This window comes from Megalobrama amblycephala, linkage group LG14, assembly GCF_018812025.1.
Source record: "Megalobrama amblycephala isolate DHTTF-2021 linkage group LG14, ASM1881202v1, whole genome shotgun sequence".
NCBI classification, from domain to species: domain Eukaryota; kingdom Metazoa; phylum Chordata; class Actinopteri; order Cypriniformes; family Xenocyprididae; genus Megalobrama; species Megalobrama amblycephala.
The window spans coordinates 5229044-5256798 of record NC_063057.1 but is presented as its reverse complement, the minus strand read 5'-3'; the positions used below and the strand labels follow the sequence as shown (position 1 = coordinate 5256798).

At 35.3% G+C, this 27755-nt stretch overlaps 2 protein-coding genes across 5 annotated transcripts in view; one reads left to right on the top strand and one right to left on the bottom strand.

Moving 5' to 3' along the window:
• ttll12 (tubulin tyrosine ligase-like family, member 12) overlaps window positions 1–27755 on the top strand; it is a 49935-nt gene that overhangs the window by 3314 nt on the left and 18866 nt on the right. For 2 of the 3 annotated variants that reach the window (XM_048154665.1, XM_048154666.1), the window contains exons 5-9: window positions 533–692; window positions 20876–21009; window positions 21197–21273; window positions 25698–25814; window positions 26093–26293. In XM_048154665.1, the coding sequence (XP_048010622.1) occupies window positions 533–692; window positions 20876–21009; window positions 21197–21273; window positions 25698–25814; window positions 26093–26293 (689 nt within the window). The remainder of the gene's footprint in view (window positions 1–532; window positions 693–20875; window positions 21010–21196; window positions 21274–25697; window positions 25815–26092; window positions 26294–27755) is intronic. The other variant, XM_048154664.1, reaches the window with a different exon arrangement.
• Window positions 9054–11740, bottom strand: LOC125244575. Of its 2 annotated transcripts, XM_048154669.1 has the most exons (3): window positions 10512–11740; window positions 10328–10418; window positions 9054–9113 (listed from the first exon to the last, which is right to left on the bottom strand). In XM_048154669.1, the coding sequence occupies exons 1-2, from the start codon at window positions 11261–11263 to the stop codon at window positions 10331–10333; spliced, it is 840 nt and encodes a 279-aa protein (XP_048010626.1). In that variant the 5' UTR covers window positions 11264–11740; the 3' UTR covers window positions 9054–9113; window positions 10328–10330. The 2 variants fall into 2 exon arrangements, with proteins under 2 accessions (XP_048010626.1, XP_048010625.1); XM_048154668.1 differs by lacking the exon at window positions 9054–9113 and having other exon boundaries at window positions 9845–10418.

Below are 27755 nucleotides of genomic sequence, written 5' to 3'. Positions count from 1 at the left end.
AAAGTTCTATTAAAGGGGCTATTTGTAAGAATTTTCATCTATTAATTGCTTTTATATTGTCAATGTGTGAACAGCTTGCAACGAAACTTAAAAAAACAAGACTTTCCCCAACTTCCTATGTTGTCTATGAAAGCCTGTAGACTAATTTTTATGTGAAGGACTCAGGATGTTTTTGCGAAAATCAAAAGGATGTGCGTTTACATGCACTTCCGAGAACCTCTCTTCCATTCAATGACACATGGAATAAATCATTATGTTCAGGATAATGCCGAAAGAGCCATTCTGTACTGCAATGTCAATATGTCATGCAAAGAAAAGAGATTAATTCAAACTATAGTCACACATAGCCAGATGTGGATAGTCTGTAGTCTCAAACTATCATAAGTGTAATTTTAATTATCTGTTGACATGATGCCGGTGAACAAGGGTTTCAGATTTTACTGTACATATATCTCTTTAAACTATACTATAGTGTGTGTTCAGAGATTTGATGTTGCTGCCGAATTCAATTTTGATGATAATGATGTTGCAGTCTGCAGAAGAAAAGGTGCCCGTTTGGTACATCATGGACGAATTTGGATCTCGGGTTCAGCACTCTTCCCAGCCGACTTGCTGTATGGCTCCTCTCTTCTACTCTCCACAACAGATCGCTTATTCAGTGCTGTGGCCACTGCAAGACCTGGAGAATGGAGGTATGCAAACGCAAAAACAAGTACAAAATCAGAGCAAAGGCACAAAATAAGAATAGTTTTGCTTCTGAACTTTCTGTTGTACTTTAATATAAATGTAATTACAGATGACAGATACCAAACACAGACACCCTGAATACACTTCCTAGAATACATAATTGTCTTAAATCAAACACTTGGCAACAGTGTTGGGGGTAATGCATTACAAATAACTTGAGTTGCGTAATCAGATTACCTTTTCAAGTAACTAGTTAATCATTACTTTTAAATTTACACAAATATTGAAGTAACTTTTTCAAATAAGTAATGCAAGTGACTTTGTTTTCCCATGTATTGACTGACAGCTCTCCTGTCATCATGTTGAGAGAATCAAGAGTAAGTGCAGAGGTGTTGTGTGTAAGCATGACGGTTATTGTAGTTCTAGACTAAATCTGAGCATTTACTCATCTCATTTGCAGTATTACTCAAAATGAATAAAAACAGTGTAATCTCAGAATTTTGCACAAACCTGCAATAATTAAATATTTTAAATTAAGCTAATATGCTTTATGTATTTAATCTCACTTTATAAACCAGTGTATTTACTGCAGACCTTCAATGATCCAATTTAACCATACTAATAAGCAAAAATTACTTTAGATAAACATTTGTGAGGCTTATTCATTTCACTTGCTTGGCAGAAGGTAAGGAATGTTCAGGGATGTACCAGGCATAGATAAGGAGCAGGGAGGGTGAGAAGTGCTGTGCACATTTGAGAGCAGGTTTTTATTCTCACAGTTAGTAATGGTTTTGTAGTGTTTCCTCAGCAAAATATATAATACGAGCATACAGTGCGAATGCATCACTCAACTGGTGTGTTTTCTTAATGAAGCAGTCAAACTGATTGCCAAATTATTCTGAATCAAACACACGGCATCCGAATCATTTGTAGCTAGCCACAATTAATTATATGTTCCCCTGGCGTCTTTTTAATAATGGCAAGCCGCCACCTGCCCTATTTTGTTTTAAAAATCATTAAAAGAACATATTAAAAAAATATTTTGGTGCAATGAGGAGATCCAGGACTGATGATTAAATAATTTTTTTTTTTTTATTGCTTAATAAAATATGATCAAATAATAAATGATGGACATATTGATTTGAAATGGCAAAAATTAGAAACCAACTTCCAATATCTATAAAATATATTGAGGTAAAAAATCTAAGTATTATCTAAGTAAAATGTCAGTAAAAATCTTTATTTTAAGGAAAAATAAAGTTGTCAAAAGCTCTCTTTGAACCAGAAAGCAAAAAGAGCAAAAGTATGAGTCAAGATAGAGACTGTGTCAAGATCTAGACCAGGGGTGTCCAAATTCGGTCAGCGTTTAAGGTGCAAAGTACAGTTCACCATATTTTGCTAGACTTCACATGATAGAAAAATTAAAGGTCTAGTTCCTCAATTCTTAGTAACATATTGTGCTTGTGAAATTTTAATTCTATAAATATCATGTACTTTAACCTGTTAACTCATTGGCCCACCAGTGGGCCCATAGCCGTTACATAATTAAAACAGTAATATTCTATACTAAACCTAAACTAATCTAGACAAACTATATATCATTTGTAAGCATAGAATCTCTAGTTTTCATATTTGGTGACTGATTGTTAATAAATTACATAGTAGCAGTAATTTATCAATTTGCAACAAGCATATTTTCATACTCATAAGGCATGTTCAGACTTTTATTTTGAAATAGCGATGAACATGAAAAATCATTAAAGATTGGTTGAAACATGTTGGTTTTCATGCCAAAAGTTCAAAAGATAACATCCATTCAAATTTTGTGAAGGTCTGAAAATGTTTTTAAAAGGAAAAAAAAAGACATTTATGATTGTGGCCCACATACATGTTGTTTTTATGTTTATTAGAGGCTGAATTCATATCAAATTCTGCCAAACTTCCCATACTACTATATTCTATATAGGATGTCTACTTCATAAATAGTATGAAAATAATGGAAATATATGATTTAGATCAATCAAACCACTTATATGGAAATGGAGGCGCCGTTATATGGTCAGTAATGGAGCTTGGTTGTCATCTAGCGAAAAAGTGTGGTACTGCGCCCAAACAAAATCTTACTGAAAGCTGATTTGTTTTTGAGATATCAACCTGAAATTTGGAACACAACTTGTTCAGATTTTTGGGCTTTGATTTTCTTGCAGTTTTAGAGTAAAACTTGTTTTGTAAAAACATATATTTTATATAAAATATTATATTTTTACATTTTACATTTTCATAAAATTAAACTTCTATAACTTTTTTTCTATTTCACTTGCATAAATTAAAACACAAATTTCATCTTTAAAACAAGACCAGCCTTATGTCTATATTCCAAATTGTTCTTGAATTACAACCATTTAAGTTTGGATAGTGCATTTTCATGTCTAAAAAAAAAAAGTGGGGGTGACCGTTAACAGTTTAACACCCTATTATTCACACATGCCAGTGGAAATTTTCAGAAACCCAATGCATGTGTGTGCAACAGAATTAGAAAAACAACACAAGTCAACAGTATAGCTTTGAGAAACAGCTCATGAAAAGAAGCACTTAATGGATATTTCATAATGTACAAAAATATATGATTTCTATATGGTTAAGATGATAAAACATAAACACAGGGAATATGAATCTTTTCTTCAGGTCTCCAAACCACCAGTTTTCAAAATATTTGCTTAGTTCTCACCAAAGCCCGCTCTATTTTGCTGTAGATCATTAAACCTTTATGCTGCCTCTGAAGTTTGAAATCACTCTCGTGAGGTACCTTTGTTTGCAGACTCAAAGTCTTTGCTTGATTGGGCAGCGAGGCAACAAGTCACCTGCCTAAGCTTTCGGAAACGGCCTTTATCTAGACTGTGCACGGCCTGTCCTTGACTACACTGATAACAAGCTTTCAGATATTTGTATTCTTGAGGGAGAGCAGACTCTATCTCCAGGTGTCTGCGTGATTTTGTAGCTTTGTGCCAGCTCTAAGGTGGGATAATTCAGCTCACTCCAGCATTTCCTAATTTACAAATTTGTCATTATCAATCAAAAAATCAATTTTTCTTCTAATGTACACTATAACAGAAACAGGTCAGTTTAGCTCAAAAGGAATTAATAATTGTATTTATAGGGAATTCTGACCGAGTGACTGTTTTATGACTGATCAAATTAATCACCAAATGATCGGTTGAACAGGCTGCAACAATTATTGAAAACACTGTTTATTATCACTGTTGGCAGTTTAAGACATTAACTTGTAAGAACAACACAACACTTGTCGGACAACAATCACCATAGACTAGTGTTGGGGGTGCAATCTTCCCTACTTGAAGAAACTCTTGTGTTTTGATGTCAAAAAATATACTTTATTTAACAGGAAAAACAAAGCTTAGTTGGTTCAAGAAGCTTTCATACCAGCACACATATTATATAATTTGTTCTTTACAGTGGCATGAAAAAGTATGTGAACCCCTTGCAGAATCTGTGAAAATGAGAATTATTTTAATAAAATAAGAGGGATAATAAAAAATGCATGTTATTTTTTGTTTAGTACTGTCCTGAGTAAGATATTTTACATTTGCATTTAGTTCACAAGACAAAACAATAGCTGAATTTATTAAAATAACCCCATTCATAAGTATGTGAACCATTGATTCTCAATACTGTGTGGTTACCTGATGATCTACGACTGTTTTTATGTTTTGTGATGGTTGTTCATGAGTCTCTTGTTTGTCCTGAGCAGTTAAACTGAGCTCTGTTCTTCAGAAAAATCCTGCAGATTTAAACATTCAATGATGCTCCAGAAGGAAACACGATGCATTAAGAGCCGAGGGGTGAAAACGTTTGAATTCAAATATCAAGGTAAATTGTACTTAATTTTTCTGCCGGGAAACATGCAAGTATCTTGTGTTGCTTCAGAAGGGCAGTACTAAATGAAAAACAATGATATTTAAACAAAATAAGAAAAATTGTGACGACATCATCCTGTTCAAAAGTTTTCACACCCCGACTCTTAATGTATCATGTTTCCTTCTGGAGCATCAGTGAATGTTTGAACCTTTTTTAATAGTTGTGTTTGAGTCCCTCAGTTGTCCTCAGTATGAAAACACAGATCTCAAAATCATACAGTCACTGTTGGAAAGGGTTCAAATATGCAAAAATGCTTGAAAACTGATGAATCTGGAAGAGCTGGAGGATTTTTCTGAAGAACAGAGCTCAGTTTAACTGCTCAGGACAAACAAGAGACTCATGAACAACCATCACAAAAGAAAAAAAGTCGTGGATCATCAGGTAACCACACAAAGTATTGAGAATCAATGGTTCACATACTTATGAATGGGGTTATTTTAATAAATTCAGCTATTGTTTTGTCTTGTGAACTAAATGCAAACATCTTTTATGTAAAATATCTTACTCAGGACAGTACTAAACAAAAAATAACATGCATTTTTTATTATCCCTCTTATTTTATTAAAATAATTCTCATTTTCACAGATTCTGCAAGGGGTTCACATACTTTTTCATGCCCCTGTATCTCAATTCCCAGACTCGGTCTCCCCACAACTCTTCTTGGCTTTGTCAGTATTGTTCTGGATCTCCTCTCCTCCAGTTTAGCCTGCACCTCCAATTCCAGTCAGGACCCCTTTCACTCCCCTCCAGTTTGCCTATATCATTTCCAGATGTTCAGGGTTTTTGTGAGCTCATGAGACTACAATCTCATTCTCCATCTCGTCCTGTGGCTATAGCTATGTTATAGGAAATCGTGACTTTGTGACTAAACTTAACTTAGAAATCAAAATTTTCAATGGAAAAAAAGAGAAGACCAATTGACCCTATAATGACATTGTCTTTATTTTACAACTCTATGTTCTCCTTCCATCACATTAATCAACATGTTATCTTCTCAGTCAGTTGGTTCCTAATATTTTCACTCATTCTATAATGAGAATGAAATGTGTTTTTACCCATTATAACAGCATTTGGGAATTAACATCCATTTGAATTAACATACCAAACATCACATACTTTCTATAAAATATTCAGTAATTATTCATGATGGCATGGCTAAACTGTGAATAAAGAATAATAGTCATACATTACAGACAAAATAAAGCAATAAGCCCCAAGAAGCTGTGGTTTACAATGAATTTAGAACAGCTAAGTAGTGTACTCAAAACCCTCTTAAGCCCGCAAATTACCTACCGTTGTTCAGCAAACTCAACGGTCCTCTGAGAAATCTAATCCCGTCTGAATGTGAATGTCTTTTATTGCATATATTGTATTATACTAATGCTGCTTCTCGTGTGTTTTTGACCTACCTGATCTACCATTTGTGCACCAATCTTTTGCATGCTTTCATTTCATTTCAATATGGGTGGTATTCAGTGAAAAAATGAAATTATAAAACGAATAAATGGAGCCAAATCACAAAAACGGCAATGATTTTAATATCAGTGTCCGGTAAGATACTTGTCTAGATGTCTCGCTTATGTGGGTTTATTATGAGCTTATTATATTATATGATTATTATGGGAGCTGAATGAGGCCGCTGGAGCGATTGCACGACACACTCCGCGAGCGGCGGAACTTGACACAGTTGACACAGATTATGACACAGTTGCCGGCACCGCTTCCGCTTTTCCGGTCATGAGTATGAGGTAACGCAGCTCTGTTTATTATATTAGATACATTTGAGTGTGTTGAAAATTGATGTTAAAATTTTACTCTGTGCGTTCACTCGGCTGCTGTGAGACACTTGTTTGAGACACACTGCAGTAAGCTGATCGATTTTAGAATATCATATTAAATATAGGATGTCTTGTGCTGAGAAATGGCATGCAATTAATTTTAAAACGTATTGTATGATGGACAAAATTATGTATTACTGTTAATAAAAATAAAGCTGCATCTGATTATGCTATGTTAGCTACTTGACAAAATAGTGTTTTTCTCTGAGGCATGGTAAAGCATGGTACTCAAAAAAATCAAGAAAATTGATTTAAACAATAAAACTAAACGTGTTGAGCTATATAACAATTTGTTTTCTGTCAAATATTTCAAAACAGTTGTTCTCTTGTCTATTAAAACATGTAATATATTAAAGCGTCTTTGGTGTTTCCATGGTTTCTACAAAATGAAACCAGAAACCGAGGCAGACCAAGGGTAACGCGGGTATGACGCAATTGACAGGGGACTCCTCACACGTCCCGGAGCCTTGGTTAAAATTGCAATTTTCTCACGATTTACAAATAGTTGGAAACATTTGAGATAGTACTCAAGTGAACAAAATATATAACACTGGCCTAGTAGTTTTTGGATATTTTACTGGAAAAATATTACATATTGCACCATTAAGTATGGTTTTTAATAATAAATTAAAATTATATCTATAAATAATAAACAGTACTTAACAAATTTATTAGACCACCTGTCATAATAAATAGAAAACACAAGTATTTTGTGAATCTGTCAAACTAACAATTTTATTGTCACTTATTAGGCAAATAAACTGAAACAACTAAATAGTCTTTATTCACACATAACCAAATATATTTTATTTTTATTTTGTTTAGCCTCCTTTGGCCTTGATGATAACTTGCGTCCTTGCTGGCATTACTTTTATGTACTTTTCCATAGTCTCTGTTGTTATTGTCTTCCAAATAGTTTCTAGTTGTTCCCAAAGACTTGCTTTTGATAAATTCTATGCAATCTATCTTTGAATCCATTAATTCCCAACAAAAATTATATTTTAGCATTAGATACACTTCTGTGACTAAACAGCTTACACATACTGGTGTGGATTAACCATTACAGAAACATAAATTATTTTGGAAAATACCAATACTGTTTGTTTAGGACAGCTGTGGCACAAACCTTACATTGGGTGGTGGTCTAATGAATTTAAGCACTGTATGTCAAACGCAGTTTAAGTAAAGAGTGCCAGAGAAAAACATGTTGTCTGATTCAGTATCAGTGGTCAGATGAGATGTTGTCAGAATGTATGTCAGTGTCATTATTTGTCAGCGTAATTGTTTGCACAATACATCTCTCAGCCTCTCTCTCGCTCTCTGCATGTATTCATTATATGCATAAATGCATTCAGAATGTACTCATGCAGGCAGTAAAGACAAAGACGGTGGGGTCCCTCCTCCTCTGTTATAGCAAGAGGGGTTGGTGGGTTTATTTGTGGGCCCACAAGGTAAAGATGGAGAAATGTGTCTTTTGTTCCAGAAAGCTCATAAATATGGACTTATTCTCTGTATAGTGTGTTAGCTGGAAAGGTTTTGCATGCATGTTTGATGTTCTATTTATTAGGAGCAATTTCCGTCTTTTTATTAAGTTCATGCCAGTGTTGTGTATTTACCATGGCAACTGTTGTCTCTGTGGTTTGTGAAATTTTTCATATTTTATTCTTTTTATTGATGTCTTTTATTTATTTATTTTTATTCATTTTTTCCTTTTTATGTTACATTATTTTCCTGTGCATGTTATTGATTGGGTGCATTTTCCATCAGAATTGATTACATCATGTACCTTGGTATCAAAATATGTCTGTTTCCATCTCTGCAGACATGAGATAATGCAAGAAGGTGTCAAAACAAAAAGTTATTCTGTGTGCCTTACAAGGACCATGGTGACCTAATAAGACCTGCTAGGGTACATTTTGTCTTTATATGCATTATTAAATGTTTTGTTGTATTTGTTATCCCCTTCAACCTCCAATTAATCAAATACACATCCCTACTATCCTATACTGCATCAAAAGATTTGGTCTTACCTTGGATTGAGAGCGTTGTTTGATGATTAGAGGTTTCAAGGTGGAGTCCACACCAGCTCAGTCAGGGTCCGATGCTCTTGAGGCTCGATGGAAGTAAATTACAGGTATCGATAATAGTTTATGTATAAGTAATTTAACTCTGAGACTTGTTTAGAGAGGTTTACGAATCACCAAATACAATGGTTTCGGTTTAATAACAAGATACAGAATAAAAAAATACAAAAACATAAAGTTCAATTCAATTCACATTTATTTGTATAGTGCTTTTCACGATACATATCGTTTCAAAGCAGCTTTACAGAGAATGCTTGTCAACATTACAATTTAAAGAATGCAGTTAGCAAATAATGTAATAATTTAGGCAATTAATTTACAATCACTGTTAGCAGTTTAACTGAAGGTATAAGCAATGAGCTCCTGGAAAAATGAATTACATATTAACAATAATTAGGATATATAGAAATTTGGGAATGTGCATGTTGATCCAGATGATTGCGTCTTCTGAAGTCCTCGCAGGTGTTGGCGCCGTCTCTTCATAGGTGTTGGTCATCTGAGGTCTTAAGAGGCTGAATCCAAACTGAAGCTGATGTCCTCTCTAGTCACCTCGGGATGGGTGTCACGACTGAAACCGTATTGTCGCAAACTTGTCGTTCAACCACGTTGGTGAATGACTTCACGCAGGTGGTGGAGTAATAACTTATTTAAATTAATCTGTTTGAGATTGAATTAATGCTAGAATTTCTGCTATAAATTACAGCCGGACTAATTCTCATTTTCCTCAGTTATTTTGCTTTATTTCCAGATTAAATCAAATGCTTGTTCTGACGTACTAGAGCACATACGCACGTGCACACTCTCCAAAAACGGTGCTTTAAATCTATTGACAAACTAAAATATATAAATGATATTTGTATATATTCAAAATAAAAGATATACATTGTACTTAATGTCAGCTTGCTTATTTTGCTCAAGATAAGGATTTATTAAGTCCACATGTCATAAAAACTGGAAACTATGCTTCTAACTACAGCTCTAAGAGCTGTCGTTCTAACCACACAAGTTTGTGATGCAGTTTGCGAATGTTCGTTTGAACTATGGTTTCGAAGGAACTTGTGATGTTAGTTGGCTAACGATGCTTTTGGGAAACACACCCCTGCCTAGTCGATATCGCGGTGCAATTTGACAAATATCATCAGTATGCAGTACGCAAGTTACAAAGTAGTGATCAGTGACATCGTCACTTTGCGGAAGAATTTCTATATCGGTAGGATTGATTCCATGTGATATAATTAAATCTAGTGTATGATTAAAACGGTGAATGGGTCCAGTGCCGTTTTGTTTGACCCCAAAGGAGTTTAGTAAATCTGTAAACACAGCCCCTAACGCATCATTTGTATTGTCTACATGAATGTTAAAATCTCCAACAATCAGCGCTTTATCAACATTGACAAATAGGTCTGAGAGAAAGTTTGCAAACTCAGCAACAGTAGCCAGGTGGACAAGACTCATTAAGACCGAAATAATCATTTGGTTTAAGCCATGTTTCAGTAAGGTAAATTACATCAAGACTATTATCTCTGATCATTTCATTTATAATAACCGCCTTAGGTGTCAGTGACCTAATGTTTAGTAGCCCTAGCTTTAGAAATTGTTTTTGTTCAGTAATTTTGTGAATTTCTGGTTTGATCGTGATCAGATTTTTTCTAGATCCTTTATTTTTATTGTTAAGCCTCACTATGCGGAATAGACACAGTTTCTATAGACTGTACTACACTCAAATTTCTATCAATTAAGTGGGCAAAACACAAACTGTGATTTGAGGTTTGACAGACTTACTATTCATGCGGTGCAAAGCGTCTTGGAGATGTTCTCTGACAGAAGATCACCTCCGATTCTTCTGGGGTGCAGGCCATCAGCACGGAAGAGCCTAGGTCGCTCCCAGAAAAGATTCCAATTATTCTGCTTCTGTTCATTACACCAAGACATTAACCATTAACTTAAAGCAAATAATCTACTGAACCTTTCATGTCCTCGTCGGTACGTCGGAAGCGGTCCGGACATGATGATCTTCGTCGCGGGCGATGTAGCTTTTACCGTCTCGATCTGGCTCCTGAAGTCCTGCTTCAGCACCTCCGTCTGCCGCAGTCTGGTGTCATTCACCCCCGCATGCAGAACAACCGCTCCCATGTTCTCAGCGCCATTCAGGATTGCGGGAACCTGTGTAGCGACATCGAGAACACGAGCACCAGGAAAACGGTGACTGCGCTCTTTACCTTTGGTTTTGGTAGCGTGGACGTGGAGGACGATGGAGTTTTCAAGGACCATGGCGTCGTGTTCTGCCTCGCGAAGAGGGGAGAAGCGGTTCCTTGTCGAGACCCCAAAGACCGGGGGCGGCGGAGGAGGAGAGGTCCTGGTCCGAGGCCTGGCTCGCGTCTTCCGCTGCTGAAGAACCCAAGGTCCCTGGTGTGACGGCACCGGAGTGAACGAGGGCTGGGATGAACTTGTTCTGGGTGCTCGGGCCCTGTGCAGAGAAACACACGGCGTAGAGGAAGCAGGAGTGTTAATATCGCACTGCAAACTTACCGAGGATTGGTGAGCATCAGCACAGGATGATGTTTCCAGCGCTGTTTGCCGCTCTCGTAGCTTGGCCTGCTTCTCGAGAAGGGTCCGAATCTGTCGTTCCATGGCCTCCAGTTCCAACTGCACTGCATGAAGCTCGAACGTGTCCTCACCTGCACACAAAGGTAGAGAAACATCCGATACACTCGCCATTAGAATAGATGAAAAATAATATAGCGAGAGAAGAGTACAAACGCTAGTGTGACCACGCCGCTACTGCTAGCGGGCTAAAGCTAGTAGCAAATGTTCGGGAAGTCGGATAAAACTAGCGATATCAAGGCAATCAAGTTTTTTTTTTTTTTTTTTTTTTTTTTTTTTTTTTTTTTTTAATATATAAAATAATGTTGGGAATGTGTTTCCCCCACCGTAAAAGAAAGAGTGATAGGTTATAAATTTGATTTTAAGAGACAAAAACAAGCAATTAGGAATCCGCTCGACGGAGCTCTAACTCAAACAGCGTGGCAGCAACAAATAGGAAGTGACGTCTACCAGTAAACTCTAGGGGAGATTCAAATGGAGGTATGGCGATCTTCTGTTGTACAACTTCCAATATATATATAGTCTGCAAAGTTCACATCCTTTTCCTAACATAAACATCTCCTTATTTGTAAGCATGAATTCAGTTCCTAATACCTCACAGTCTCATGTTGTATGCAAAGTATAAGATACAAAGGTCAACTGCAGCCTGTTTGCCAATACCTTTTGCAGGCTACGCCACTTCTACGAAGTTTAGCACATTTTAATCACTTGAACTTTAAGACCTCCACACTGGTTCCCTTTAACACTTCTAGTTCAGCAAATAGAACATACATCTTGGTTAGTTTGCATTAACACCTCTAAATATGAAAGATAAAAACATACATCTTGGTTAGTACCAGTTCCCCTTAATACTTCTTGCTCAGCATCTAAAATATACATCTTGGTTAATTTGCATTAACACCTCTAGGTATGAAAGATAAAAACATACATCTTGGTTAGTACCATTTCCCCTTAATACTTCTTGCTCAGCAACTAAAATATACATCTTGGTTAGTTTGCATTAACACCTCTAGGTATGAAAGATAAAAACATACATCTTGGTTAGTACCATTTCCCCTTAATACTTCTTGCTCAGCAACTAAAACATACATCTTGGTTAGTTTGCATGAACACCTCTAGATATGAAAGATAAAAACATACATCTTTTCAAGCATCATTTTAAAGGTGCCCTAGAATCAAAAATTGAATTTACCTTGGCATAGTTGAATAACAAGAGTTCAGTACATGGAAATGACATGCAGTGAGTCTCAAACATCAATGTTTCCTCCTCCTTGTGTAAATATCATTTGTTTAAAAGACCTCCGAAAAACAGGTGAATCTCAACATAACACTGACTGTTATGTAACAGTCAGGATCATTAATATGTACGCCCCCAATATTTGCATATACCAGCTCATGTTCAAGGCATAACACAAGGGCAGCCAGTATTAACGTCTGGATGTGCACAGCTGAATCATCAGACTAGGTAAGCAAGCGAGAACAATAGCGAAAAATGGCAGATGGAGCGGTAATAACTGACATGATCCATGATTACATGATATTTTTAGTGATATTTGTGAATTGTCTTTCTAAATGTCTTTCTTCGTTAGCATGTTGCTAATGTACTGTTAAATGTGGTTAAAGTTACCATCGTTTATTACTGCATTCACGGAGACAAGAGCCGTCGCTATTTTCATTTTTAAACACTTGCAGTCTGTATAATGCATAAACACATCGTCATTCTTTATAAATCTCTCCAACAGTGTGTAATTTTAGCTTTAGCCACAAAGCACAGCCTCAAACTCATTCAGAATCAAATGTAAACATCCAAATAAATACTATACTCACATGATCTGACGCATGCATGCAGTATGCATGACGAACATCTTGTAAAGATCCATTTGAGGGTTATATTAGCTGTGTGAACTTTGTAAATGCACTGTATTATGGTCGAGAGCTCAGGGGGCAGGGAGTACGCGATTTAAAGGGGCCGCAGCCTGAATCGGTGCATAGTTAATGATGCCCCAAAATAGACAGTTAAATTAAGTTTTAAAAATCTATGGGGTATTTTGAGCAGAAACTTCACAGACACATTCAGGGGACACCTTAGACTTATATTACATCTTGTAAAAACTGGTTCTAGGGCACCTTTAACCTTTTAGCCCTTAAACACAATTTTCAGATTCAACTGGCGCTGAAGCTTTTGTAGTCAAAGCTTCAACCTCGTTTGTAATCTGTTCCAGGTCACACATAAAAGTATTCAACGTATATGATTGTTTAATAAGCATAATCAATTTCAAATTAATTCTCTGTTGCTGTCTCATAATTTAAGCATCTCTTTGGCCTTTGGATCCATCTTCATTCCTCCCACTCTAGTGGTTCTTCTCTTTTTCTTGTCCTGTTTCTTCTTGATTTTGTCTTGTTCTTTTTGCAAACCTTGAGTGAACAAATCAACCATATCAACCCTAAGTTTCCCCTGATGAATTGGTTCTTTTGGCAGAAATTTATTAATACATTTCACAGTTGTTAGAGCCCTCTCCACGACAGTTTGCAAGAGAAGTACAAAGAACTTCAGTAGGTACTTTCACTAGTTCCTTTCTGGTGCACAGCAGAAGTGTAGTTTCACAAGACTAGGCGGCTTCTACTTCTCTTTTTTTTTTTTTCTCTCTCTCTTTATATTCTGCAAATATCTTACTGCTTTTGAGCCTTTCTTTCTCTACACTCTGATCTTCACATTTTATTTTGAAAATTATTTGCTACATTTTAATAAGATTTGTGTTTATATTTCTTAAACTTCACTTTTGACTGTTCTTGTGTAAGACTGTCCTTGTGTAACTTCTTTCTGTTATGTGCACATCATGGACACACCTAGACAAAACAAGAACTAGACCCTGGACACACTGGTACACTCGCATGAACTGAAAACAAGCACATACATTTGACCTCTCTTACTTGTTACTGTATTTCTTAAAGGGGACCTTGATTATGATTTCACTTTTTTAACTTTAGTTAGTGTGTAATGTTGCTGTTTGAGCATAAACAACCTCTGCAAAGTTATGATGCTTAAAGGTCAATGTAAAGGGAGATATTTTCTTTTACAGAAATCACTTTTTAAGGAGTACAACAAACTGCTGATAGGGACTACAACGAGCTTCTTCCCGGGTTGGTGACATCACAAACCCCAAAATTGACACAAACCCTGCCCCCGGGAACATGCAGCGAACGGGGTGAGGCCATGTTGGGCTGCTTGTAGTCGAGTGTTGTTACCATGCCGTCATTTTACACCGGACTGCTTCACAAACGAGGGTCAATTCAACACTGGATTTGCACAAAAGATTAACATGACGGCACATGCTATTTGAGTTGAATCAACTCCACAGCAACTACATCAATTTATCCAATAACCATTCAGAAATATCCAGATGCATTCTAAAAGTTGTAACTTCTTCCTGTTAGACGATTGTCATTTTGGCTGCTTAAGATTTTCCAGCTTTGTTGTTGTTGAGCAACCAAAATGCGATTAAATCGCAAGTTTCTGTTAAAGCTCCACCCTCTTCTGGAAAGCGGGCCGGGAGCAGCAGCTCATTTACATTTAAAGGGATACACACAAAAATGGCTTCTTTTTTTTTCGCTCACACCCAAATGGGGGCAAATTTGACAAGCTATAATAAATGATCTGTGGAGTATTTTGAGCTGAAACTTCACAGACACTTTCAAGCAGACTCTGTGTCTGCTTGATCATTCTCCAGGGATATCTGAGGTTGATGCACCCATTTCCAACTGATGATTGATAGCATTGAGGCTTCAGAAAATTACCTGAAAATGAATCTAACAATTTGTTATTTCTTATTAAAATTTGATCTGACATACTAATTGCTCGTCTGCCTGGATCTCACTGCATCACTCTTTAACCTCAAAATGCCATTTTCTTTTCACTGTTATTCTGTTTATATTTGTGTATGTGGCTTAATGATCAAAGGAAATTGTAGTTTCCATGGCCAAGCCAGTTTAGAAGCACAGATTTAGAGAGTGGTTTGAAGAGGATTTCAGTCTTGTGTTCAAGGAAGAGGTCAAAAGGTCTCAAAAGGGAGTGTGTTTTAGCTATGGCTCTTGTCTTAATTCAGGATGTGCATTCTTTTGACCCATTTCTCTTGGGTTAACTGCCAAAAGTTGACAACATTGGAGAGGGCTGTCCTAAATTATAGGCCTACTAAATAGTCAATGGACAAGTAGTCAGCTCAGACTTTCATGTTCCACATTGACATTGTCTCATTTTATGAGAAACAAATGACTGAATATCCCTCACAGATTTTTTTTCAGGATTCTTTGGATATAGAGTTTTATATGAATATGAATTTTATATGAATTTATATGAATTGGAAATCTTTTGTAGCATCATTATAAGCGTCTTTACTGTCACTTTTGATCAATTTAATATGTCCTTGCTAAGTAAATGTATAAAACTTGGTAAAAAAAAACTCTTACTGAACCCAAACTTTTGAAGGGCAATGAACATTACAGGCTTTGAATTATTAAGGTATGCAAAATGATAAACTTTGGTTGTTTTTAAGCGATACATTAAAAGTCTACATAATATCCTTTTGATCACTTTTTGTCAGGTCTGATGTGAATATAATCTGATTTAATTCAGCATGACTCAAGACATTGAGGAAAAAAAACGACCTGAGGGTAGATAAATGAGGACAGAATTCTCATTTTTGGGTTAACTGTTCCTTTAAATCAGGTAACTTTTATTTGATTCTTACATCTTCAATGAGCATGTCCTCCTTAATTGCCTGCCTGTTTTAATGAGCAGGTACTGCACCTCCTCCTTTTTATCTCTTGAATGAAAAGATCAAATAGATTCCAATCTCTCTGACCTCCACAGGGAACAAAGGGGATTATACCACACTGGAATGACTCAGACCACTTTAGGCTGCCCCTCATGGAGATAAGCATGCTTCACATGTATGCGCATCATGATGACCATGCTCCATAATGTCTACCAGTCAAAAATTCTAGTGGGAATAGGAGAAATGGCAACCCAAGATGGATGTTAAGATCAGGTGTTAACGTGGCCTTTAACACTTGAACGACACATTTGCAGTCTCTCTGACTTTCATGTCCTGCAGGAAACAAAGAAGTTTATCATTAACACCATCTTGCTGGTCGTTTACAGCTTGGGTAATTATGTAGGCAGTTAACTGTTTTCAGTTAATCCTGTTAAGTCCTTAAGTCCTTAAACTTTGATGCAAAGCTGTTATGGTTCATATAGTAGAATATGAAGCTCACACCCAAAGAATAAAAAAAAACAACTCAGTTTTCAGAGGAACAAAAACTGAGCAATATAAATATGCAATTGCTGATATTTATATTGCCGAAAAGTTAGGATAAATTCTGATAGTTTAATGTAAATAAATGAAACCTTTATAACCGCATAGCTGACTACTTGCATAAAATGTTTAGAAATATGAGTTGTCACTCTGTATCTACCAATATAATGTCTTAGTAAGATAATATTTAAATATTCAACTTTATTATCAAACGATCAAAAATATAGATTCCATACAACAGGTTTTTTCAGTGAAGTTTTGATAATGTTAATAATATGTAGACCTTTTGCATATCAAATATTATAAAGTAGGCTTTATATGGATAACAAGTATTATGTATTTCTCAGCACACATATATGAAAATATGTGAAGGGGGGGGGTTACGCAAATGTGGATGTTTAAAGAGAATTTATTGGACACATTTAAAGGATAGTGATGCAATCCACTTGACCTTGATAGACCCAAGGTCAGAAAATAAATGATAGGCATATTGATTTTGAATAATAAAAATGTAAATTTAATAAAGGAGAATTATCATGACAGAATAATACAAAGTTATCAATCAACTTCCAATATCTCTGAAATATTGAAGTCCAAAACATAAGTATTATCTAAGAAAAATATTAGTACAAATCTTAATCACAAGTTTAGTAAGATTTTAACCCAATCTAAATATAATGTTTATCAAAAATATAATTCTTTAAGTCTATATGCTCTTGCCTATGGAAAGTAAAGCGAATCAAGAATAACATAGTTGTAGGCGTCTCAACATTTTGCAGGTCCAAAGTACAGGGAGTGCAGAATTATTAGGCAAGTTGATTTTCTGATATTTTTTTCCCAAGCACATTTTACCAATTCCAATTCCAATCCACATCAATCTTAATAACTACTATTAATATTGTTTTTAATCATTTATAAGTGATATATAATTGTTCATGAAGGCTGGAAATGAAAAATGCCTTATATTCAGGTGTGCAGAATTATTAGGCAAGTTTTCTTTTACAGGCAAAATGAGCTAAAAAAGAGATTTAACTCAGACTGAAAAGTCAAAAATTATTAAATACTCATGAGAAGGACGCAATACTAATGCAATACTAGAAATTGCAAAGTTAAAGCATGACCAAGGGACAGCAAAATGCTCATTAGGTCAGCGGGGTCATACAAAAACAGGTGGAAAAGAAAAGACACATGTTAACTGCAAAATAATTAAGAATTAAGGTGAAGAATTAAGTGTGAAACCATCAGGAACCCTTTAGTCTCCAGCGCCACCATTTTCCAGAGCTCCAACCTACCTGGAGTCTCCAGAAGTGCAAGGTGTTAGGATCTCAGAGACTTAGGTTAGCTAAAGAATCCTAAAAAATGACCTGCACTTGATAAGAATCACAAGCTGAAGTGTTATAAAATACATGAAGACTGGGTTTTAATAGGGCTTATAGACAGACAGCTTGAGAATGACTCCTGATGGACCAGCACCACATCCTCTTGTACCACTGTTTGAAGAATTTATCCAGAATCTGGCAGTAAGGTGTTTGAGTTCACTTTTAGTCCATCTCTTATCCTGAAATGTCTGTCTTGCAGAGATGGACTAAAAATGATCTTCCAAAACTTACTGCCAGATTCTGGAAGATAAATTCTTCAAACAGTGGTACAAGAGGATGTGGTGCTGGTCCTTCAGGAGTCACTCTCAAGCTGTCTGTTTATAAGGCCTATAAAAACCCAGTCTTCATGTATTTTATAACACTTCAGCTTGTGATTCTTATCAAGTGCGGGTCATTTTTTAGGATTCTTTAGCTAACCTAAGTCTCTGAGATCCTGAGACCTTGCACTTCTGGAGACTCCAGGTAGGTTGCAGTTCTGGAAAATGGTGGCGCTGGAGACTAAAGGGTTCCTGATGGTTTCACACATAATTCTTAATTATTTTGCAGTTAACGTGTCTTTTCTTTTCCACCTGTTTTTGTCTGACCCCGCTGACCCAATGAGCATTTTGCTGTCCCTTGGTCATGCTTTAACTTTGCAATTTCTAGTATTGCATTAGTATTGCGTCCTTCTCATGAGTATTTAATAATTTTTGACTTTTCAGTCTGAGTTAAATCCCTTTTTTGGCTCATTTTGCCTGTAAAAGAAAACTTGCCTAATAATTCTGCACACCTGAATATAAGGCATTTTTCATTTCCAGCCTTCATGAACAATTATATATCACTTATAAATGATTAAAAACAATATTAATAGTAGTTATTAAGATTGATGTGGATTGGAATTGGTAAAATGTGCTTGGGAAAAAAATATGATCAGAAAATCAACTTGCCTAATAATTCTGCACTCCCTGTACAGTCCTACAGTGGTACTAGGTCATATGATGGGTTAGTTCCCCTTTTCATGGAAATTAAATATACATGTGAAAACAAAGACCTATTAAAACATACTTTTTGGCCTTTGTTCAGACTATATACATGTCTACTTCTGCAAACAATGCTTTTAAAAATATCTGTACTTTATCACCCTAGTATTTGTATATGCCAATGGAAACATTCAGACAATGTGTGCACATGCGCGAGAAACTGTGTACATTAGCCATAAAAACATAAAACAATAAATGACTGCAATATTACTAATTAAATGATTAATTATATAAGAAAAACTGTCATTTACTCAACCTCAAGTTGTTCCAAACCTGTATGAATTTCTTTCTTTTGCTGAACACCAAAGAACATATTTTGAAGAATGTTGGTAACCAAACAGTGGATTGGCCCCATAGTATTTTTTTTCTACTCATCTGGGTGGCTGATTCTCCTGTAGCCTGTTCTTTTGTCATGGTCACACATCTCATATCTATACAACCCCTGCAGACACAACATTAGATAAAACATAGGCAATATCTTTTCAAAATATTATTGCAGAAAAAGTACAACATGTGATCAATTCTGAGAACATCTACGTTCGGGTAAAATTTTGGCAGGAACCCAACTCGACCACAAAGGTAACAAACCCTCTTTTACCTAGAAAACGTAAAGTTCACTTGGAACTTCAAACTCACAGAGTTCAACAGGTGAAAGAAGCACAATGAAGATCAAAATAACAAAAGAGCATAATAAGGAGTAAATATGTTGTTATACTTGAATATAAGTGAGTATAAGTGAGTAATTAAGATTATATGAATACTTAAAATCATAAGTAGCATTAAAAATCATAAGCAATAAATGATAATGAGTGATTAATAATTATTTAATAATAATTAGATAAAACATAGGCAATATCTTTTCGAGGTTGAGTCGCAGCACATCACTGGAACACAAATAAAACATTTACACACCCACATTACTACTAATTAAATACTGGTTTGGAATAATGAGAATTATTTTATATATATATATATATATATATATATATATATATATATATATATATATATATATATATATATATATATATATATATATATATATATATTTTTTTTTTTTTTTTTTTTATATTATATTTTTATATTATATTATTTTTTTTTTTATTATTTTTTTTTTTTTTAAATAAAGAAAAATAACATGAACGGTTAAAAAACAATTTCTAATGTCTCTGAAATATTATGCCAAAATCTGAGTAAAAGAGTAATAAAGTCTGAGTAAAATATTGTTTCCTAAGGAAAAAAAAAATTGTCGAGAGCTCTCTTTAAGCCAGAAAGCTAAAAGGGCAAAAGTTGAGTCTGTGAGGTGCAAAGTATAGTTTCTTTATAATGAAGATATGATTGATTGGATGATAAAACATAAGCAAGAGGAATATTAATCTCTTTCTTCTGATTGGTTTCACCAACTACTTAAGATCCATTGTCACGTTTTAACATATAAACGTTCATGCAGCAACTGAATACATTTGTCAGTCCCATATTTGAGTCATTAATACGGTTACGTTCACACAGTTCAGTTATTTACAGAAGTGACATTAGCATTCTAAAACCAAACTGAACATTTCTAGACTCAAACCTGTTAGCAAATGTGGTTGTCAATCTCAAAAATTGACAATACAAACATAGCCACATATTGCTTCAAGGTACTAACTCTGGTGCGCGACTAGCGACTAAATATTTTTTCCCAATTGTTAAATTCAGAGAAGAAAAGAATAAGTTGTAAGTAAAGTAAGACAAAGGATGGGAAATCCATGCAGAGTGCAAGAAGTTACATGAAGTTGCATGAAGTTACCTAGACACTTCATAGGCTAGATTGCGTGACGGGGAAGTACCTGTTGAAAAGTAATTTATTATTTTACCATTATTGGGACTTTTATAAAAGTTTTGTGAATATCTAGATGCAATGAATTTAAGGGAACTATGATTCCCTATCTGTTAAATAATAAGAGGAAGTTATTGTAAATCCAACCCTTCATTATAAAGTCATTTTATTCAAACTTCTGCCTTTGATTTGATCAGATGAGGTGACGCGTGATTTCGCATATGGCGAGGCGGATGCTTTGATGAGGAGATGCCGCCTGTTGCCATGGCTACCCGATGACCTTGAGGCCGTGAGCGATGACATCCGGGAACCGTCTGACCTTTACTATGAAGTGAGTGGATTTAATCATCTTTAAAATATTAATTGCTTTGGGAGTGTTTGTCTATGTGAAATCTTATTTGGTTGTTGGCATTCCTACTTGTGATATGTCAGACTGTCTAGGTGTTTTTGTGGGCATCATTCTGATCCAGTTCAATCATTAAGTATCATTTTCTCTTGACATCACTGCACTTTTCTAGACGATTCTACAGGAGAACAAGGAGAAGCTTCCTGTTGACATCCAGCCTTATTGTGTTCCAGATGGAAAAGTTCTGAAGTAAGTCTGTGTTCAGTGTCTCGGGTATTGTCTCATTTTGGTGATTGCAACTGTAAAGTCTTGTTTCCATGTCAAAATTATTTCTGCATGAAAAGTGTCTAGCCTTAATTTTTTTTATTTATTTATTTATTTATTTTTATTTATAACCTTTTAATCATTTGATGCATTCAGGAGATCCACGGTCAGATGATTAAATTGATTTTATTTCTTAATAAACTTTAATCAGAAAATAAATGATAGACATAATTGATTTTGAATGATAAAAATGTAAATTTAATAAATGAAAATTATCATAACAGATTAAGAGTTATCAATCAACTTCCAATATATCTGAAATATTAAAGTGCAAGAGTATTCAAAGAAAAATGTTAGTAGTAATTGATGCAAAAACTTGAGAAAATGAGATCCAGGCAGTTGATGACGTTGAAAAAAAATTATTTATTCATTTCAATTAAATTTAGCCTCACACGAAGACTTCAATCTATAATGAAAATATTTAATAAAACCAAAAGGTAAAATAAAAATCAGAAATCGGACATCTATGATAAGAACATTCTGAAATCTGAGTATAGTAATTCGCAAGAAAATTATTAGAAATGGCGCCAACGAGACGGCAAGATGCAAGTCAGGATAGCAGGAAAGGGTACCAATTGAGAGAACAAGCCAGGTTTTATACCCTAAGATTGGGAAAAACTTAAGTTTCAGATTAGTTTGCGCCAATCCTGGGTTTTAGGTACCATGAAAGTAACTTGACTTTTAGCGGTGTTCATCACCATGTTAACTTACACTCCATGGCTAACCTGCCTCGGGGCAGGTTATGTTCTGGGTTAGAGATCTGAAACTGAAATTGGACCAATCAGATGTAAGCTAAGTGACACTGACACACCCAACACAATAAAGTCACTCCCTCAGTTTCTCTTCCTCCAAATTAAAGGTCATTATATAGTAAAAACAAATATTTAACAATGAAATTGTCTGGTTTTAATGATAATATAATTTATATATGATTTGTATAATTATATGATCTATATTTTTATTAATCAATTACACACACTCAAGTTTAGTGTAACAGTTGTTATTAAGCACTTAGTTTCAATGAATATTAATATATATAGATCATATGTAATATAGGCCTAAATAAGGTGTAAATATACTCTTTAAAAATGACCTTGTATGTTTAAGTCTCTATCGCTATATATTATCAACTATATAAACTAACTTCACAACTTTCACTTGCACTGATAGAGAAAGATCATTTCTTTTACTTTGTCCTCTTTCACAGACAAGTATTTTCCATTAGTGTAAATACGTTTAAATTCTTCATTTTCAGCAAAAGAGTTTTGATTCGTGCTGGCTGTTTGCCACTGACGTCACGGATTCATGTGCGTGTGCTCCACAAACTCAGGATCAAAGTCTGAGTTGACAGAGAAAGTTGATGATCAGCATCATGGTACCAACAAAGCCGGATTGGAGTGGTTTGGTTTTGTCAACTCAAAACTAATCCTATAACCCTGAGTTTGTTCAACTACCATCATGGTACAGGCCCCAGGTCTTGTTTGGATTGATAAAGGTCAGAATGAACCATTTCTGTTGTTTTGGAGGATTTAAAGAAATTAATGACATTTGATAGTTTCCTGCTATCCAAACAGTCATTGGGTAATTTTTATGGTCTCGTGACGATTGACATTATCAAAGGAAGTAAAAACACCCAAAAATAGGCCCAAAGAGGGTGGGTTAACACCTTCATCGGAACAATAAAATAACAAGTTAAGTGAATACAGAGATACAAAATATTATTGCAGAAAAAGTACAACATGTGATCAATTCTGAGAACATCTACGTTCGAGTAAAATTTTGGCAGGAGCCCAACTCGACCACAAAGGTACCAAACCCTCTTTTACCTAGAAAACGTAAAGTTCACTTAGAACTTCAAAGTCACAGAGTTCAACAAGTGAAAGAAGCACAATGAAGATCAAAATAACAAAAGAGCATAATAATGAGTAAAAATGTGGTTATACTTGAATATAAGTGATTATAGATTATATGAATACTTGAAATCATAAGTAGCATTATAAATCATAAGCAATAAATGATAATGAGTGATTAATAATGATTAATAATGAATGATTAACATAGAATATGAATACATGAATATGCATAAATGAATAAATGAATATTAACCATTTTGGATTCACCAGTAATCTTAATCTTTAGTAAAATCTTAATAAATCCAAATATAATGTTACTCAGTTTAATTACAAATCTAAAAGTCTGAGTGAAATGATCTTGCCTATGAAGAACAAAGTCTGACAAGATCTCGTTGATATGCAAAGAGCAGAAATTGAGTCACTATTTAGAAGATATCGGATGGTGACTGAATATTCAGGGGAAAAGTGGGCATCCACAAAAACCAGGCATCAACAAGTTCCTCTTTTGGCCTTCACAAACATCATTAAACCACAAGAGACATTAAAGCAAATAAAAAATAATACAATTATCTCAGCATTTTGCAGGTTCAATAGATGGATAAACGAGGTATCAGCTCCTCTTTTTGTAAACATCAGATATATCTGTGAAGACAAAATCCCTTGGCCTTTGATCAAACCACCCACATGTCTACTTTTGCAGACACGACCTTTTAAAAGATATTTGTACTTTAACACCCTAGCATTTACTGTACATATGACAAAGGAAACTTTCAGAAAGTGTGTACATGTGCAGCAGACTTAGAAAAACACAATAGTCATTAATGTAGCCCTAAAAGCCCTTTCATGAGAGAAACAGTGTACATTTGCCATAGAAATCATAAAAACATAGAACAATAAATGATTACAATATTTCTAATTAAATTATTAATTATGGACATTTAAAATCTTCACTCAAAAATATATTGTTTCTATAAAAAAAAATTAAGATGTTAAAACATAAACCTTTATCTTCTCTTCGCCTACATCATCATTATAGTCTAAGACTAAGTTGTGCTTTTGTATAATTGTTTGTCGTTTGATTTAATTTCTATAAATGTATTTGTTCTCTTTATAAAAAGTTGAAAATAGTGTGTTGAGGACAAAATAAATACAAAACTTTGATTTTGTCAAAAGGACCCCACAATGTCATAAATTCCTGATTTTATTTGGTCATTTGGACCCCACAAAGTTGTGTGTGTGTGTGTGTGTGTGTGTGTGTGTGTGTGTGTGTGTGTGTGTGTGTGTGTGTGTGTGTGTGTGTGTGTGTTTGTAAATGATGATCTGGAATGTCTGCATGCAATTATTTACAGCCATTTAATGAACACCTGTAAATCTTTGGTCACAGAGTGAGCAGTTGTGTTCTCTGTCTAGATATAAACATTCTTTCTCCTTTAAGTCCGGGGAGGTTTAAAAAAAACTGCAAGGATTTAAAGGGTCACGAGACCCAAGTAAGACCTTCATTTATCTGTGGAACACAAATCAAGATATTTTTGTTTAACAACACAAATCACAGAGAGTCCAGTGTTTCAAGTTTTTATGGACATATTTCATATACTCTCCTGCTTCAACACGAACCACCAATGTATATGCACGCATATTTCATCATGTCTTCTTCAATTGAAAAATGTGCAAATAAGGACTATACAGCGGTACATGCATCTGATCATGAATGCGATGACAGTTATTCTGAAACCCACAAGACAATGTAGACCGAAAATTCAAAGAAGAATGTACTACAAAGTAACTATGCCTTTATTCCTTCTGTGTTAAACTGATGTGTGTCATTTGTTCAGAGGTTATAGTGCTTGTAAATGTAATTAAAATATTAGACCTATTCTTCCTAATATTTTTACATAGATCAATAGCTCAAAGTTATAATTCATATTTGTTATTTCTGAGAATAATTTATCAGACGCATTTGATTTGTTTGTGATAGTTGTTAGTAGTCTCTAATAATGTTTTTTAAATACTTCAAGATGCCTCCAACTCTGTTTGTTTTTTTATTTCTCCACTCATATTTTAATAATCATTTGTCTGCATAATGAGTGTGTTGTAAATCTGTTTTTTTGTGTGTTGTCCCCCTCTTCCCACTCTCTATACTCCCACTTTTCCACAGCTTTACACCCCCATTTCAAATCAGAGGTGTGAATGACCAGAATGCTAAAACAGGGGGAGGTTTATGACACGTTAGAGTACTAAGACTTTATTATCAGAGATACAAAGACGAGTTGGTCTGCAGAGCAACTGTAGACTAGAGTTTGTCCTGACACTCTCTTTTAAACTGTTTTCCATATGCTTTCCCCCAAAGGTGGGATCAATACAGTTCATACACACAACACTTAATGGCAGATGAGTCTCGGCTCATAAGTCTCGGACATAAATGGCTATATTCATTTTGATTTATTTATTTTCTGAAATATTCCAGTATTCACTTTTATTCCTGTATGCACAAATCAGGGTCTACGCTGAGATGAAGCAGGTTTTAGACCATCTGAAACATCCACGTTTCAAATTCACTGAAAACAAGGAAGAGGCTGACATAATCTGGGCCTTCTCCCATATCCGAGATTATCGGTGAGCACGCTCACATACACATGCACACTTCAATCCTATCCCTAGACCCAACCCTCATGCAAACCTTTTTGCAATTTTACATTTTAACTAAGACATTGTTCATTACTTGGCTTACTTGGTTGTGGGCAATTTCAGGTTTTATATCCTTGTTGAGGACGTACGGTCAACAAATGTTCTGCAATTTGGGCAAAACCTGACCCACACACTTTAGTCTGTCTCTCTTGGCAATTGGTGATCTATTCTTACTTTTCTTGTTTTACTTAAGTGGTTTTGTTGAGTCTTAGGAAACTGAGTGAGGAACGGCCTCACGTCCTGCTCAACCAGTTCCCCTGTGAGACTGTGCTGACCACTAAAGACTGCCTGGCATCTGTGGCACGGAGAGCCAGGGGAGGTCAGGGGGCTCTGTGGCTCCCCAAGACCTTTAATCTACAGACTGAGCTGCCTCAGTTCATCAGACATTACCAGCAAAGGCAGGAGAGGTGAGTGTCTGTGTGATCATAGTGCAGGAAAAACTCATTGGTAACTGATTGTGGTAGAAATTCTCTTACACTGTTATCTAACTGAATGAGCTTAAGGTAAACGAGAGACGGCCGAGATTCTGCCTGAATGGAAAAATGCACACATTTATATTTAAAAATGTCATAGTTGCAGAAAATAGATTTTCTTCTGTTTCTCATTGTTATTCTCTTCCAAAAGTCTAGACTTCTTAATCATGTGACAGATCTAATTAAAGCATACTGTTGTTCCCTTTCCTTCTGTGTTGTTAGATACACTTTTGAACTTCCTAAAACATAGCACTTTGCAAAGTATCAGATTTCGACATGAGCATAAAAAATAATCTGCATGAAACGGAAGTTGTGATGGATATGTCTCAATAGAGAAGAAAAGACTGAGTGAAATGGCTTCTTGAACAAGAAAAATATGTTGGGAATTGGTTGGATTGGATGGATATGGTTTGCATTTGCTGTGATTTCATGTGAGTGACAGGTTGAGAAGAGATGATGCTACAAGAGGGAAGGAGGAAGTTATTTTGATTAAAGATTATGAGGGCATGTGACTAAATAAAAATAATGGTGTGCATGGATAAATCATTTATAATAAATACCGGAATATTCCATTAAAAAAATAACAATAAAAAAACACTAGAATTTTCGAAGTTTTTCGAATTTTCGAGTTTCCGGTATAATATTTTCCTATAGTAAATTATGGTAGTAGCAAACTCTTTTCCCACAAACTTTGCTCTGTTCAATCCGTGCTATCCAGATCGATTCTCACGTACATGGGAAGAATAAAACACAGGCAGTGGTATGCTTCAAATCTTTGATATATATCAGTCTTTCACAAGCACATTCTGCAGAAAGTGTTCTCCACCCTCTTCTACAGTTTCTCCATGTCATATATGTAGATGTTTTTACCTGTTTTCAAGGCTGAAACTGTCGTGGTAAATGTCGTGGTGTCTCAGTATCCCTTCAGTTCTGGTCTCAGAGTCGAAGTTCCAGGTCTCAGAAGCGTTAACTTTATTGTCAAGCAACAAAGTGAAATGCCAGCTGTTCTTCTGAATTTGTCTCTGGCTAGGGAGCAGTTCTCACATTTTTCTTATCTGTTATTTCCCAAACAAAGTGGCATAATACCATTCTCTGGTAAGATTGACCCCTCCAGTTTTTACCACAACAAAGTTCTAAACCAGCATATGGTTTTTGCCTTACTCCCTGATTCTGCCAATTGACGGTCAACCCTTTCTCATAGGCAAAATGTAGCATTGTAACAACACTCCCCAGAAGCAAGAAGCCTTCACGTGACACCTTTTGTAATGGTCTTCATTTCATAGCCACCTGCTGTCTACTGGAAAAATCCAAGACTAAGCAAAATAGTGGCCAAGCTAACTTCTCAGATACATTTGACCCTTGTAACCACAGTCGCATCGGCCATAATATAAGCAAA